Below are 14,306 nucleotides of genomic sequence, written 5' to 3' on the forward strand. Positions count from 1 at the left end.
AGAGAGAATCCTCTTAGAGTTCACAGCCATGACACGATACGCCTATGGAACTGTACGGGAGGAAGAGAGAGAAGGGAGGAAATTTATGGAGAAATGTGGCCTGGAATCCACTTATGCCGTTCTGTGTCATGATATTGCTTCCTGCCAATATGTTTATCTTTTTCACTTGCAGGCCCTGATGAATAAAGTTGTTTTAGCCTCAAAATTGTAAGCATTTATTATTTCCCATTCCAATCCTAATTAATTAAATATATTAAAGATCTTTCTGATTTCATTTGAGCTTAGTCTATTACATTACTTACAGCTCAGTTGAATACAGGTTGAATACGGTGCTGCGCCCCTTCTTCCCTGGGGGGCGCAAAATAACCTCAGGGGAACCATTAGTGTGAAAACAGAGACGGGGGCCTACACAATGTTACAAATGTGTTATTCCTATTGGCTGTTTGCAGATGACGTGACCCAAGTGGAGCCAACATGCGATGGAGGGCAGTGGTGGGTTCACATGTTATAAAAGTTGTGATGTCTTTTTCTTGGAGGTATAGTGGTTTAGAGCTGAAGGGTTTCATGATAGATGCTATCCAGCAAGGATAATAAGGAAAACGTTATTTTGTTCACCGTTGATACAACCCATTGGTAACACAGTCTCTAAAAAAACACTAGTCCATGGGTGTGCCACTGGAAACAAATCAAACGTGCAATCAAAAATAGTACAGCTGAGGAAATATTAAAGACCCTCTCTTCATATAAGACCAGTATAGTCTTTTACCAGGGGGACTAATCTCTCATGAAGGGGAGGTAGAAGCGGTCTTGGACCACGTGGATGACTTTCATTTATGTGAGACCAGTAGAAGCGTTGAAGGAGTGTGTCATTGTCTGAGACGGACACAAATAAGGATCCGCATAAACCTATAAACCCCCCACCGTCTCACAGAGGAATCACGCCACCTGGTGGTACTACGTCGAATTAGCTTTATCAGTCAAGACGAGATAACGTTCAAATAGAAAAAATGTCTGTGCTTCTCACATTCCCTTAAGTCTTTGGCTATCCCTCAACTGTCTTAAGAATGGATTTTTTTCAGATTTTATTGATTACTTTCAAGGCTCTTGCTGGATTGTCTGGGAGCAAGATTAACATGACCCATCAGGGGCCCGATCTGAGTCTGAGATCCACAGACCTGCATATAAAATTACACAGAAAAAATGTCTCTTTCAACTTTGGCAGGGTGATAATTGATATTCTCGCAATTCTTAAAGTGTCTCTCTTTTTTTGCGTTTATTTCAGTGCGGTGACACCAAATTCCCTCTCAATTATATAGAAATCGTACAAAACATATTGATCTGTCAAATCTTTCTGAAAAGCCCAACAGAAGGCCTGTTATCGTCTTTGATATTATTTTTAGAGTAAGCTTAGCATTATGCTTACATTTCTGTTTGAACAGTGACTATTCCAGATAAGACTCATGGAATGCAAGATTGTATTCTGAATGTAGGATTAGAAATAAGTATTACTGCGATAACGAAATATTTGGACCGCGTCTGTAATTACGTTTATGTGCTTGGTTCTAACGGTAAAACAGCGCCCCACAATGGACACCGTTATGCATAGCATGCTCGATGTACACTACAGGTTTATCCCTACTGGATAATATATACCAGTCGAAGTCGTTACGGTCTAATTTTCTGTGAAGGAATAAACACAGTGAAAATAGACAAATCAACCCTAATAATTACTTCACACCAATAAGCATTACTTTATTTAATATGAATTTATTCCAATATCTGATCCTGTATAACCTTCCAATTGCAATGTTGTATGTGTAGGCCTACATGGTATTAAATGGGCACAAGTTCACTTCAGTCCGAACAAGGAGTCCAACTCATTGACACAAGCAATCATTTTAATAAAAAAAAGAAGAGGTGACTGCTGTGTACAGTACATAAAAAAACTCCAATAAAATCAAGGAACGATTCACAAATCTTTTTTGTCCTTTTTCCGGTTCAGGTTCATCCCAGACGATCGTCTCTGTACAGCAAGTTATTAAACACATCATGAAAACATTCCTGTACAGCATTCATTGAGACGACACATGAAGGTACCACAAATCATAACCGCCATCTTACCCATCATCATCAGCATCATCATCTACATTATTATTGTCCTTGATCCTAAACCAGTAGGGATCCGAGTGGTCTCTTGACACACACTACTGTGCGTTTGCCTGTGTACACAATCATTTTCAATTTCACATGGTTCGCTTTTTCTCCCATTGAAAAACTGCCCCCTGGAAGGTTCTAGAAGTCAGGCTGAAGAACGGTTTCCATCAGGTGGAAATAAATTAAATATTTAAAGCCAATGAAAGCCAATCAGTTTTACAATTCCCAATATGCAAGCATTTAGACAAAGGCTGTTCCTATTAAACAGCAACTACTGTAAGAGGTAACCTTTCTCTGAGGTGTCATGGTGATGAGTCATTACAGGACGGATCTAAATATATCCCTTTGTGACATCACAAGTGGAAGTGTAAATCAGCTGTGATGAGCTGGAGTTGATCTCTCCGTCATGCATCTAGGTGAACATTCGCACTTGTGAAGTGACAAAAAATAGACATTGTGAAATGACTAATGTAAAGTCTAATCATTATGACACCTAGTGAAATGAGTTGATCTTATTGATCGGTCTATTGAATAGTAATTTGGTATAAAAAGTGGAAGTTGTACGGTATAGAAAGGCAGAATAATCTTTGCTCTAAGTGGGTGTGTTCTATAAGGGTTGCAGCCCTCCTCCTTGATTGGTTGAAACAATCAGGCCCATAGACACGTACAGCATTCAGCATTCTTATTGGTCAATCATTGATCACCTTGAATACACTGATAATGATACAATTACATCGCCATATCCATTCTATCACCTTATCGGAAATGTGACACAACCAATCAATCAACACTCATGTTCCAGCTTTGGATTGAACTCTGGTTTTCACTTTGTATATTTGGGTAATGCTTGTCATTCACATTTTGAGATAGAAAAAAAATATGAAAACAGAATTGATAAAAAACGTAAAAAAAAAACATTAATGTGATCAAGAGTCCTTTGTTCACTGTTAGTAACATCCCCCATCTCAATGCATATAAAGCAATACTTCACTTTACGACTATTGAGTATACTTCATTTTATTACTTAAGAGTATACTTCACTTTATTACTTGTGTTCAGTGTCATACATTTTACCTGTAATATGTTCTGATTATTATTATTATCAACAGTGAGGGTAAATGTTACGATATTCATTTCACCATTTTATTCTTTTGTATAACCCAGGTCAATCATTTATTACCAAGCATATTATCCCCAAGGATTAAATGGTTGTATGTGAAAGTGAAATATTGCTTTAACAATATAACAAAACATTCTCGCAATCAACAGTGCTCGTGTATCTCTCTCTATCGCTAGGCTACTGTGCGTGTGCAACACAAACGTCAAACCGCTGAAACCAAACGCAGAATCACTCCATTTTGTTTTTCCGCTACGACAGAGGTGAACTCATGTGATCCTCCGGGATATTCAGTCTCAAAACGCACAAGCCCTCGTATTAGAAGTTGCTGCATTAGTTCTATTAATGTCTCAATGCTGGATAATACATGTTGAATGCATGCCTGATGCAGTTTCACTGGGAGGTAATGAGTTCTGTAATGGCGGATACACTCGACTGAACAATATTAATGGCCTGGCTACCTGGAGCGCACAACCAGCAGACGCACGGTATCGGTATTACCTGTGAAAACAAATAAATAACCCCAAAGGAAAACACTGAATGATGCATACAAAAAGAAAGGAATGTACACACATGCACTCACACATGCACACACACGCACACGCACACACACGTCACCGACACGACATCCTAAAACGAGTGATGTTGGAAATGATACCGCCATTGTCTCTGCTACAGTGCTGCTGTGACCACAGTCATCCAAAGGAAAAGGTGTGTGTGTGTTTATTGTGGCGAAAAGGCAAAAAGTCTCTAGCTCGGCGAAGCCCTTTGGGGGCCCTTCTTCTCGGGGTCTCCTGTGTCCCCCTGAGTCCTCTCTGCTCAGTTCCCCCTCCCGTGTCTTAGTTTGCACATGCTGCGTTTCCCAGAGTCCTCACTACAATGGAACTTTTTTAGCTGCCTCTTGGTTCACCCCCCCCGCGTGTGTTCGACATGGACTCTTCCGCATCATTTGCTGCAATGCAAAGCAGGGCCGTACTACAATGATTGATAGGGCGCAGATGGGGGGGTGTTGATAGCGATGGGGCGTGGGGGCCGTGGCGTGGTGGTGGGTAGGTGCTATAGCTCGCTCTGCCGTACGGGTGGCTCTAGCTTGTGTGATAGGGCGGTGAGGACCTTGTCAAACTTCTCGTAGCGCTCTGATTGGCTGCCCTCCGAGCCGCGGCTCCCCCACAGCAGACGCATCTGGAACTCGGTCTGGAAGATCTCCAGAACATCAGGCCTCTCCTGGAAGCCTGAGGAGAGGAGAGGAGAGGAGGAGAGGAGAGGTGGAGAGGGGAGGAGGGGAGGAGAGGAGGGGAGGAGAGGAGGGGAGAGGAGGGGAGGAGAGGAGAGGAGAGGAGGGGATGGGAGAGGAGGAGAGGAGGGGAGGGGGAGAGGAGGGGACGGGAGGAGGGGGAGGAGGGGACGGGAGGGGAGAGGAGAGGAGAGGAGAGGAGAGGAGGAGAGGAGGGGACGGGAGGAGGAGAGAAGAAGAGAGAAGGAGAGGAGAGATGAGGAGAGGAAAGGTGGGGAGAGTGGAGAAGAGGAGAGGGCCGGAGAGGAGAGGAGAGAGGGAGAGGAGAGGAGGGGAGAGGATGGTGTAGAAGAGGAAAGGGGAGGAGATGAGAGGAGGGGAGAGAAGTGAAGGTTAAATAGTGAAGAAAGTTAAAAAGTGACCTGTAGTACTTTAGATAAAAAATTGCCAACATGATGAGAGGAAATAAAGAACAATTTGTCACACTCAGCCTCTTTCTCTGTTTCATATCGATATTCTAATCGACCTGTTGACTTTCTAATTAGCCCATGGATTTTTACTCCTTTAGGCCGGTTCTTTGGGAATACATTTGAAAATCAAAAAAAACCTCTAAAGCATATCTGCAGGCAATAATAAACCGCCCGGGAACGTCCCTGAGAGCCTGTCAAGGTCTGGGGGTCTGAGGTTATGGAGGAAGAGGGCAGAGAACAGGGTAGGAGCAACTCATAATAGATATTGACACGCTTTCAATACCGCGCTAAACGGCCCCAGACAGAACCAATGTGCGATCAATAGAGTGAACATAACAGAACACGCACACACGCACACACACACACACACACACACACACACACACACACACACACACATCCGATATCGCCATCCATGAACATATACAGAGTGAAATTATACGTATTATGCACTGCATATTCCAAAAATCTGAACTTAATAACACACTCCTTATTAATCCCATAAAATATATCGTATTCACAATTCACAATATTTTATTCACAATCATAGAAAAAGAGAATTCATTATTAAAGAGCAAGTGAACCCACTGTTTCAACTGCAAATTTGAACTCTATCAAATGCAATGGCATTTTGGATGGAGAGTTCTAGCAGGGGGGTATGTTAAGACCAACGGCAACTGAGTGATGCTTCTTTAGTACCGTCGTTGTGTAAGAGAGCTATAATGAGCGCTGTTGTATATGAAATGCATCACACACCATGGCGTTACATTATAAGTACCTAAGAGGCCTAACCCCCTCTGATGCAATCAACCACTGCCCAGACAGAGCTCTGCACGTGCATTGTGAAAGAATATACTACCAGTATACCAACAGGCAACTGGGCTGTTCCTGTGCTTGAAGCCGAGTGGGACTATCAAATAGTGTTTTGGGGAGACTGGCAGAGAGATAGGTTTATTCCACCCGTTTTCTCTCTTGTTATTGGCATAGACTACTCTGTGCATGGCCGCGTGACACGCGGTTCCACCGGGCCTTTGAGTGACGCCAGCCCCTCACCCTGTAGCCTGGCCTCGGCGTTGGTCCTGTACAGCGCTCCGTGGTGTGCGATGGCGCGGGCCGCCTCCAGGTGGCACATTACCACGTCCACGCCGGCCTCCACGCTCTCCCAGGGCTCGGGGCCGTCGCCGGCCGGGACCGAGCGCTCCAGCAGCGACAGGACTGGAACCACGTGGGGGAAGGCCGTGTTGGACAGCGCGCTGTTCTCTGGAGGGACACGAGGCCTTTCTGCTGTTTACGCTGTTTCATGTGAAAGGGGCTTATTCCTTTTTTACATTCTGGGGGGGGGGGGGGGGGGTTTTAAGACCCAACCGGGTATATTTGATACCCGTGTTAGCAACCCCCCCTCCCCCCCCCCCCCCCCCCCCCCCCCCCCACGCCCATTCAAATGACATTAATCACTTAGGCTCATAAACACGCCTCTGCTTGTCATGAAGGATTTGGTCCTTCTAATGAATGGGTCGCCCTTTAATTTTTGATCCGTTATTTCAGAATCGTAATATTCTTTTTATGCTGTTGCACTAAAACGCAGAAGTAGAAAAATATGGAAGACGCGCTACTATGTGAGATATGTCTTTGATCTAGCTTTAGACAATAAAAAAGAAATAACTGATAAAAAAGTGAGGGATGAATGAATAAAACCGTGTGGGAGCAGGGGTCTACCTTGGCAATCGTTCATGTTCTTCATGAATGGCTTGAGCTTCTTCTCGTACAAAATGGCCCCTTCCGTGTGTCTCTGGCGGAGAGTCACCCACGTCTGCTCCAAGCGAGAGATCTGGAGCGAGGCGGAGAGAAGGAACACGATGACGACCACGACGATGATGACGACAAAGTGCCATTAGTGCACCAACACAAACAGACACCAAGGCAGCCTCTCCTCCTCCTCCTCCTCCTCCTCACCTGGGGCATCTCCAGGGCCCTCATGACGGCGGCGAAGCCGAACATGTTGCCCAGGTTGCTCTTCAGCTCGGCCGCCAGCTGGATGGTCTTGTGCAGCAGGGCGGCGCGCTCCTCCGTGCTGCCCGTGCAGCCCAGCAGGTCCACCGCCACCATGATGGACATGGTGTAGAACCTGGGGGGCCGGCAGGGGTCAGGCAGGGGTCGGGGAATAGGCATGTCCATGGATGCATGTCAAAGGGTTTGTTTGAGTGGGTGTGTGTGTGTGTGTGTCTGTGTGTGTGTCTGTGAGTGTGAGTGTGTGAGTGTGTGTGTGTGTCTGTGAGTGTGTCTGTGTGTGTGTGTGTGTGTGTGAGTGTGAGTGTGTGTGTGTGTCTGTGAGTGTGTCTGTGTCTGTGTGTGTGTGTGTGTCTGTGTGTGTGTGTGTGTGTGTCTATGAGTGTGTGTGTGTGTGTGTGTGTGTGTGTGTGTGTGTATGTGTGTGTGTCTATGAGTGTGTGTGTGTGTGTGTGTGTCTGTGAGTGTGAGTGTGTCTGTGTGCGTGTGTGCGCGTGTGTGTGTGTGCGTACCTCTCCAGCAGGTCCAGTCTCAGCTGGTGTCCGTGGGGCAGAGTGAGCAACTCCAGCCCGGACGCCACGCCCATCATCTTTTGCATATCGCCGGAGACGCCGAGTATCCTAGCAACCTATGAGGCCAGAGTACCGGCGTTACATCTGAGCGATCCATTACATCATGGTCTCTGGGCTACCCATTACATCAGGGACTCTGAGTGTGGTGTAAATCCACATCATGGTGGTTGATTTGCATGCACTGTGTAACCAGGGATTGGTCTTGCAGTTCAAGAGTTCATGTGTGTCCCAGTCGTAATATTATTAAGCTGCATGCATGTTGTAGTTGCTTTGTGTTGCTATTGAGTCAATGATTGCCCGTGACTTTTGTGTGTGTGTGTGTGTATATTTGTGTGTGTGTGTGTGCATTTGTGGGTATGTGTGTGTGTGTATCCATTGCATTCCAGCAGTGTGATGCATCTGGCTGCGGTATGTGTGTGCGTGTTTATGTGTGTGCTTGAGTGTGTGTGTGTGTGTGTGTGTGTGCATTTGGGGGTGTGTGTGGGTTTGTGTTTGTGTTTATGTGTGTATGTGTGCGTGTTTGTGTGTGTTTGTATGTGTACCTTGCAGTCCAGCAGGGTGATGTGTTGGGCTGCAGTGTGTGTGTGTGTGTGTGTAAGGTGTGTGCGTGTGTGTGTGTTTGTGTGTGTGTGTGTGTGTGTGTAAGGTGTGTGTGTGTGTGTGTGTGTGTACCTTGCAGTCCAGCAGGGTGATGTGTCGGGCTGCTGTGCGTGTGTGTGTGTGTGTGTGAGAGAGTGTGTGTGTGTGTGTGTGTGTGTGTGTGTGTGTGTGTGTGTGTGTGTGTGTGTGTGTGTGTGTGTGTGTGTGTGTGTGTGTGTGTGTGTGTGTGTGTGTGTGTGTGTGTGTGTGTGTGTGTGTGTGTGTGTGTGTGTGTGTGTGTGTGTGTGTGTGTACCTTGCAGTCCAGCAGGGCGATGTGTCGGGCTGCTGTGCGTGTGTGTGTGTGTGTGTGCGTGTGTGTGTGTGTGTACCTTGCAGTCCAGCAGGGTGATGTGTCGGGCTGCGGTGCGTGCTCCTTCACTCTCTTCAGCACCGACATCTCCAGAGGCTTGTTCTCAGTGGGCATCAGGCTGGACTCATACCTGCACACACACACACACACACACACACACACACACACACGCACACACACACACACACATCAATGCCTGCAAACAAAAGTCCTTCAGTGTGTGTCCCTGTATCCATCTGTGTGCATGCACGTATCTGTCCTGTATATCCGTGTGTGTGTGTTTATGCGTGCATACACGCACGTCTCTTTCAGTTTGGATGCGTGTATTTGTTTCCGTGTGTGTGTGTGTGTGTGTATTTGTTTCCGCGTGTGCGCGTGTGTGTCTCCGTATACGTGTGTGCGCACCTGGACGGTCTGAAGGAGGACGCCGTCTCCATGTGCGGGGCGCTGAACCCCCCCTCCCCCTGCCGGCCGGCCTCCGCGGCGCCGCCCTCCTCCAGCTTCAGCCGCTCCACGTAGCCCTTGGCCGGGGGCTTGGGTGGAGCGCCCCCGGCCCTCCTCCACCCCCACCCGGGCGCAGGTCACAGGAGCTGCCCCCCGTCTCCTGGGTGGGGTGCGGCGGGTAGGCGGCGCGGTGGGCGGGGGAGGAGTGGGCAGAGTGGGAGGTGTGGTGGGGGGGCAGCTCCGGGGGAGGCCGCCGTCGGCCGAGGGGCTGAGCTGAGGGTCGCTGGAGCGCCGCATCACCGGGGAGGGCGGGACGACGGCCAGGACACGCCCACTGGAGTGGGCTCTGTGTCTGGTGACTGGTGGAGGGGGGGGGGGGGGGGAGAGAGAGAGAGAGAGAGGGAGGGGGAGAGAGAGAGAGAGAGAGAGAGGTAGAGAGAGAGAGAGAGAGAGAGAGAGAGAGAGAGAGAGAGAGGGAGGGAGAGCGGAGAGAGGGACAGAGGGAGAGAGAGGGAGAGAGAGAGAGAGAGAGAGAGAGAGAGGGACAGAGGGAGAGAGAGAGAGGGACAGAGAGAGAGAGAGAGAGAGAGAGGGAGAGAGAGAGAGAGAGACAGAGAGGTAGAGAGAGAGAGAGGTAGAGAGAGCGGGAGAGAGGGACAGAGGGAGAGAGAGAGAGAGGACAGAGAGAGAGAGAGAGAGAGCGGAGAGGGACAGAGGGAGAGAGAGAGAGAGACAGAGAGAGAGAGAGAGAGAGACAGAGAGAGAGAGACAGAGAGAGAGAGAGAGAGAGGGACAGAGGGAGAGAGAGAGAGAGAGAGAGAGAGGGACAGAGGGAGAGAGAGAGAGAGAGAGGGAGAGCGGGAGAGACAGAGAGGAAGAAATGGAGACAGCCATTTAAAAAATGTACTTCCATTCTTCATACATTCTTTATTGAGCGTGAGTCTGAGTGTGTGCCTATCGGTTGCGTTGGATCCCACTCACTGGCGCTGTAGGCCGGGGACAGTGGGGTCTCCCCCACTGGCGACAGGGGGCAGTGGTACTCCTGGATCTGGTCCATGCTCATGGCACAGTTCCTCATGGCGTCCTTGTGGTGGTGGATGGTGGACGGGCTGCGGAGGAGAGAACACTGGTTAGGTCCTGGAGGAGCAGCACTCAGGGGGTGTGTCACGGAGAAAGGGGCGTGGCAGAGCAGAGAGGGGCGGAGCTTGTGAGACGGGGGCGGAGTTAATAGTGTCGTACTTCAGAGTGGAAACGGGCGGGAGGAGGAATATGAAGAGGTTAGAGGGAGTGACGGGGAGAAGGGCGGTGAGAGGATGAAGAGAAGGAGGAAACACTTTGGTCTGGAAGTGGTGAGTCTGGGTTTTTGTGTTTTCGTGTTGTGTTTTTAATGATTGACACACACGCTTGCATGTTCAATGTTTGTCTGGTGATTAGGTACAGGAGCAGAAAAAATTGACCAGAAAACAAATTGATTTAACTGCTAATTGAGGGCATCCGTCAAAGCAAAACGATATTCAAAGATTTCTCCAGGGAAGAGACTCAAATTGAATTTTTCGAACCACAAGTTTATTGTAAAGCTGTGATTGGCCAATCAAAAGCACCATGTAGATTCAGCTACATGTCGCTTGAGAAGGTGCAGCCACTGGAATAACCCGTGCAAATAACTCCCGTTACCTCTGCTTACATGCTTTTTTCTGCTCCTTGTGAATTAATGTGTACAAAGTTAACCAAGAGGTAGTGAGGTGACAGAAGAGGAAGGGGGAGAGGAAATGGCCGTGAGACCGTGTGTGTGGTGTTGTGTGTGTTTGGTAACACTGGTGTCTTTGACATTCAGGGGGGAAACACGCTGCCGTGAAGTGAAGCAAAAGGGGCTCAGGGTTGTCATGGTCGTCGTCATGGAAACACCACCTGCACGGGCTGGGCTTAGGCAACGGCTCAGCCGGCGTTGTCACCGGGGTTTCGACTGGACTGGGGCTGTCTGGGTCGCTGAATATGAATTAACGTACAGTATGTAAAGCAGAACCATCACTGATACATGGAAAAATATGTTCATGAAAGATGAGGAAATGACGAGGGGTCGATGGTCGACGAGGAGAATATGATCATCGATTGTATCACACAGCACACACACACACGCCCGCACACACGCACACAACCATACACACACAGACACACACACACACATACACACACACACACACACACACACACACACTGCGGTCCTCACCTGTGAGAGATCATCCTCTCGGTGGTCAGGCCGTCCGTCATGGTGACGCTCCGCCTCTTGATGTGGGCGCCGCCGCCGCGCTGGCTGGACGGCGAGTGGGCGTGCTTGCCGTGGGCCAGGGCGAAGGTGGCCTCCAGGTAGCGCAGTGGCAGGGTGCGGCTGACGGGGCAGTAGATGTGGGCGCCGCCGGGCTGGACCACGGCCCGCCGCTGGCCCACGTAGAAGCGCACCAGCTCCTGGACCGAGTCGAAGCCGTCCCCAGCCTCCAGCGTGTACTGGACCTGTGAGGGGGGAGGGGGGAGAACCGGTGTGAGGGGGGGGGGAACCGGATGGGAAGTTGGGTTCGGTCAAGGATGCTAGAGAGAAAACGTGCCACGGATGGTAGAGGGTGATAGAGAAAACGTACCAGCCACTAGAGGTTGCTAAAGAGAAAACGTACCAGCCACTAGAAGGTGCTAGAGAGAAAACGCACCAGCCACTAGAGGGTGCTAGAGAGAAAACGTACCAGCCACTAGAGGGTGCTAGAGAGAAAACGTACCAGCCACTAGAGGGTGCTAGAGAGAAAACGTACAGTGAACCGACGGGTCACTGTACGTAATCACCCTAGCACCCTCTAGTGGCTGGAGTAGGAGCTCTAGGTGTAGCTATATCATTTTCCCACGAAGGGGGGTGGATAAAACCAGAATACAACGCCAAACTCAAAATCAAAAAGGCTTTCCCTTTACAGACGGCATTGTTTTGATCCCCCCCCCAAAAATAGATTTTTATATCTTTGGAACTATTTCCTCAGCTGCCAGTAAACATCCGTTCGTGAAAGGCCGGGATGATTTTAACAACTCTAACACATTACATTCCTGCCAAGAATTACACACATGCTATAACAACTAATTCATTACGGGAAAATACTGCTTCCAGCCACAAATCATTCAGCCCTAGAAGCTTTTTTTATTTATGAACAGCTGACCGCATATCCCAGCAGTCTATTTCTTGCTGTCAAGTCATTCCAGTGCCAGCATTCTCCTTCTCTGTGAATATAAATGGACCATAAGACTCTATTAATCCGAAATGGGAAAATGGGGCTGGGAAAATGTATTATGGAATATGTACAATAGCTGCACCAAGGAAAGCAACATCTGAACATCCTTGATCATCCATATTGATCAAGTCTTGTACTCATGGTTGTTATCAACCTACAGATGTAGATGACATGCGTGTGGAGGGGATGTCGGCGGTGATGGAGAGAGAGAGAGGGCTACCTTGGTCTCACTGGCCTTGACCAGCACCTTGCTGATCTTCAGGTGGAGCACCTCGTTGTCCCAGCGGCAGGTCAGGACGTAGTCCCCCACGCTGGTCAGGGAGTCCCGCACCAGGAAGTCCCCGTTACGCTGCACCACAGTCTCAGCCACCTGCACTCACACACACACACACACACACACACACACACACACACACACACACACACACACACACACACACACACAGAATAATATGTTTTAATAGGGTATTATTACAAGATTCTTTTGTTGTTAAACAAAACACGTTTTGGTGAACATTTTAGGATTAAAGTTTAGATTTTCTTGCTCATACCAGCTGCGCTTATAAAAAGTTTTCATGACAATATTTATTAAATTTGCTGTTGAAAACAAACAGCAGAACTTTGGGCTTTGAACTGTTACAATAATAACTAATTGCATACCATACTTATTTTGCTAGGAATGTGCAAATATTTAGCAGTTTTTATCAGAAAATCACAAACATTGTAACCCAGCCTCTCATTTTATAGTTTTGCCTTGATTTATTAATCTTGAACAAAACATAATTCTGACTGTGTTGCAAACTGCATATCTGGGCGAGATAATAGATAAACTCATGAAGGTTTGAAAGATATTTCTCTAACATTTGGGGCTAGATATGCAGTAAAACATTAAAATACATACAAAAGGTAATTGGCATTGTCTTTCATAATGAATTGAAACCAAGTTGCATTGTCCCTTTCAGGGGAACAGATCATGAGAGAATCTAGACATGGAACCATGCATTCTGTACTTGCAGATTCTGGCCAGTAGGTGGCAGTATACACAATTGTAAACAAAAGTTTCTGGGGTAAAAGGAAACAGATTCTGTGTCTGCTGGTTTCACACATGCAGGAAGAAAGCTTGTGGTGAAACGGAATGTAAATTACACTAAGGTGTTTAATCTATTGGGTCCATCCCAACCTCTTACTGCACGTGTGTGTGCGTTCATGTGTGTGTGTCTATGCGTATGCATGTGTGTGCAGCTGTGTTTGTGTATGTGTGTACGTGTATGCGTGCGCAAAAGTGTGCGTACATGTGTCTGTGTGTGCATGGGTAAAGGGTAACGGGGGGGTGTTCCCCAAGTTTACATCAGGGCAAATCCATGAATACATGAATACGTTATGCAGATGAGAAGCCAGGGAACGCTCACAGATGGTTGTTCTGCATAAACACGGAGACAGGCAGAGTGACGGAGAAAGAGGATCCAGAATAATAAAGAACAAGACAAGATGGCTGTATCTCCACCACTCCAGGCGTGTCAACACCGCAGGTGGGCTGGCCTGTCTGTCTGTCTGACTGCCTAGCTGCCAGTCTTCCTGTGCCTTCTAATCACAAGCTGGGAACGCTTTGCAACCGTTTCCGCCTCCTCCGATCCGCCGGGCCGTGACAGATGACGGGCGTTCATTTATTAATGTTCACCGCGTGTTTTCAAATCTAAAACTTACCATCGGAGGACGGCCGCCGACGTGTTTGGTGGAGTCAGATCTTACCCGTGGTGCGCACCCCGGGTGAGTGTTGTTGAAGAAAACGCAAGCGGTTTTCGCTGCTCATTTATTTTTGGATGATTGTGTCGGTTTTTTTGAATACATTATTGTAATTCGCTGGCTATTAAAATTCTCTTGAGCTAATTTCCACCACAGATTCCAAAACATCAGACTACATTTTAATCAGTGTGTGTGTGTCTGCATTATATCGTCCATCAGCACTATCCATGGCAACTTTCCAGTAAAGGGCTGACTTCTGACACATTCGGGTCATGTCGTTTACTGTTAACGACCGTGACCTTGTGGCTAAGACTCTGACTCTTTGTGTGACCAAAGTGTACATGTTTTTAG

General features: G+C 47.8%; 1 protein-coding gene across 1 annotated transcript in view; it reads right to left on the reverse strand.

The window, feature by feature from the left end:
• Positions 1 to 1,880: 1,880 nt before the first annotated feature.
• Positions 1,881 to 14,306, reverse strand: part of sh2d3ca (SH2 domain containing 3Ca) — a 52,104-nt gene continuing 39,678 nt past the window's right edge. Inside the window, 14 exon segments of the mRNA XM_079735703.1 lie at positions 1,881 to 4,503; positions 6,029 to 6,235; positions 6,692 to 6,803; positions 6,929 to 7,100; positions 7,495 to 7,610; positions 8,227 to 8,263; positions 8,525 to 8,635; positions 8,911 to 9,059; positions 9,062 to 9,201; positions 9,204 to 9,308; positions 9,931 to 10,058; positions 10,858 to 10,935; positions 11,177 to 11,457; positions 12,433 to 12,582. Of these exon segments, the coding sequence (XP_079591829.1) occupies positions 4,328 to 4,503; positions 6,029 to 6,235; positions 6,692 to 6,803; positions 6,929 to 7,100; positions 7,495 to 7,610; positions 8,227 to 8,263; positions 8,525 to 8,635; positions 8,911 to 9,059; positions 9,062 to 9,201; positions 9,204 to 9,308; positions 9,931 to 10,058; positions 10,858 to 10,935; positions 11,177 to 11,457; positions 12,433 to 12,582 (1,962 nt within the window). The 3' untranslated portion in view covers positions 1,881 to 4,327.

The sequence above is a fragment of the Pollachius pollachius genome (assembly GCF_949987615.1).
Source record: "Pollachius pollachius genome assembly, chromosome: 4".
In the NCBI taxonomy this organism is placed as follows: domain Eukaryota; kingdom Metazoa; phylum Chordata; class Actinopteri; order Gadiformes; family Gadidae; genus Pollachius; species Pollachius pollachius.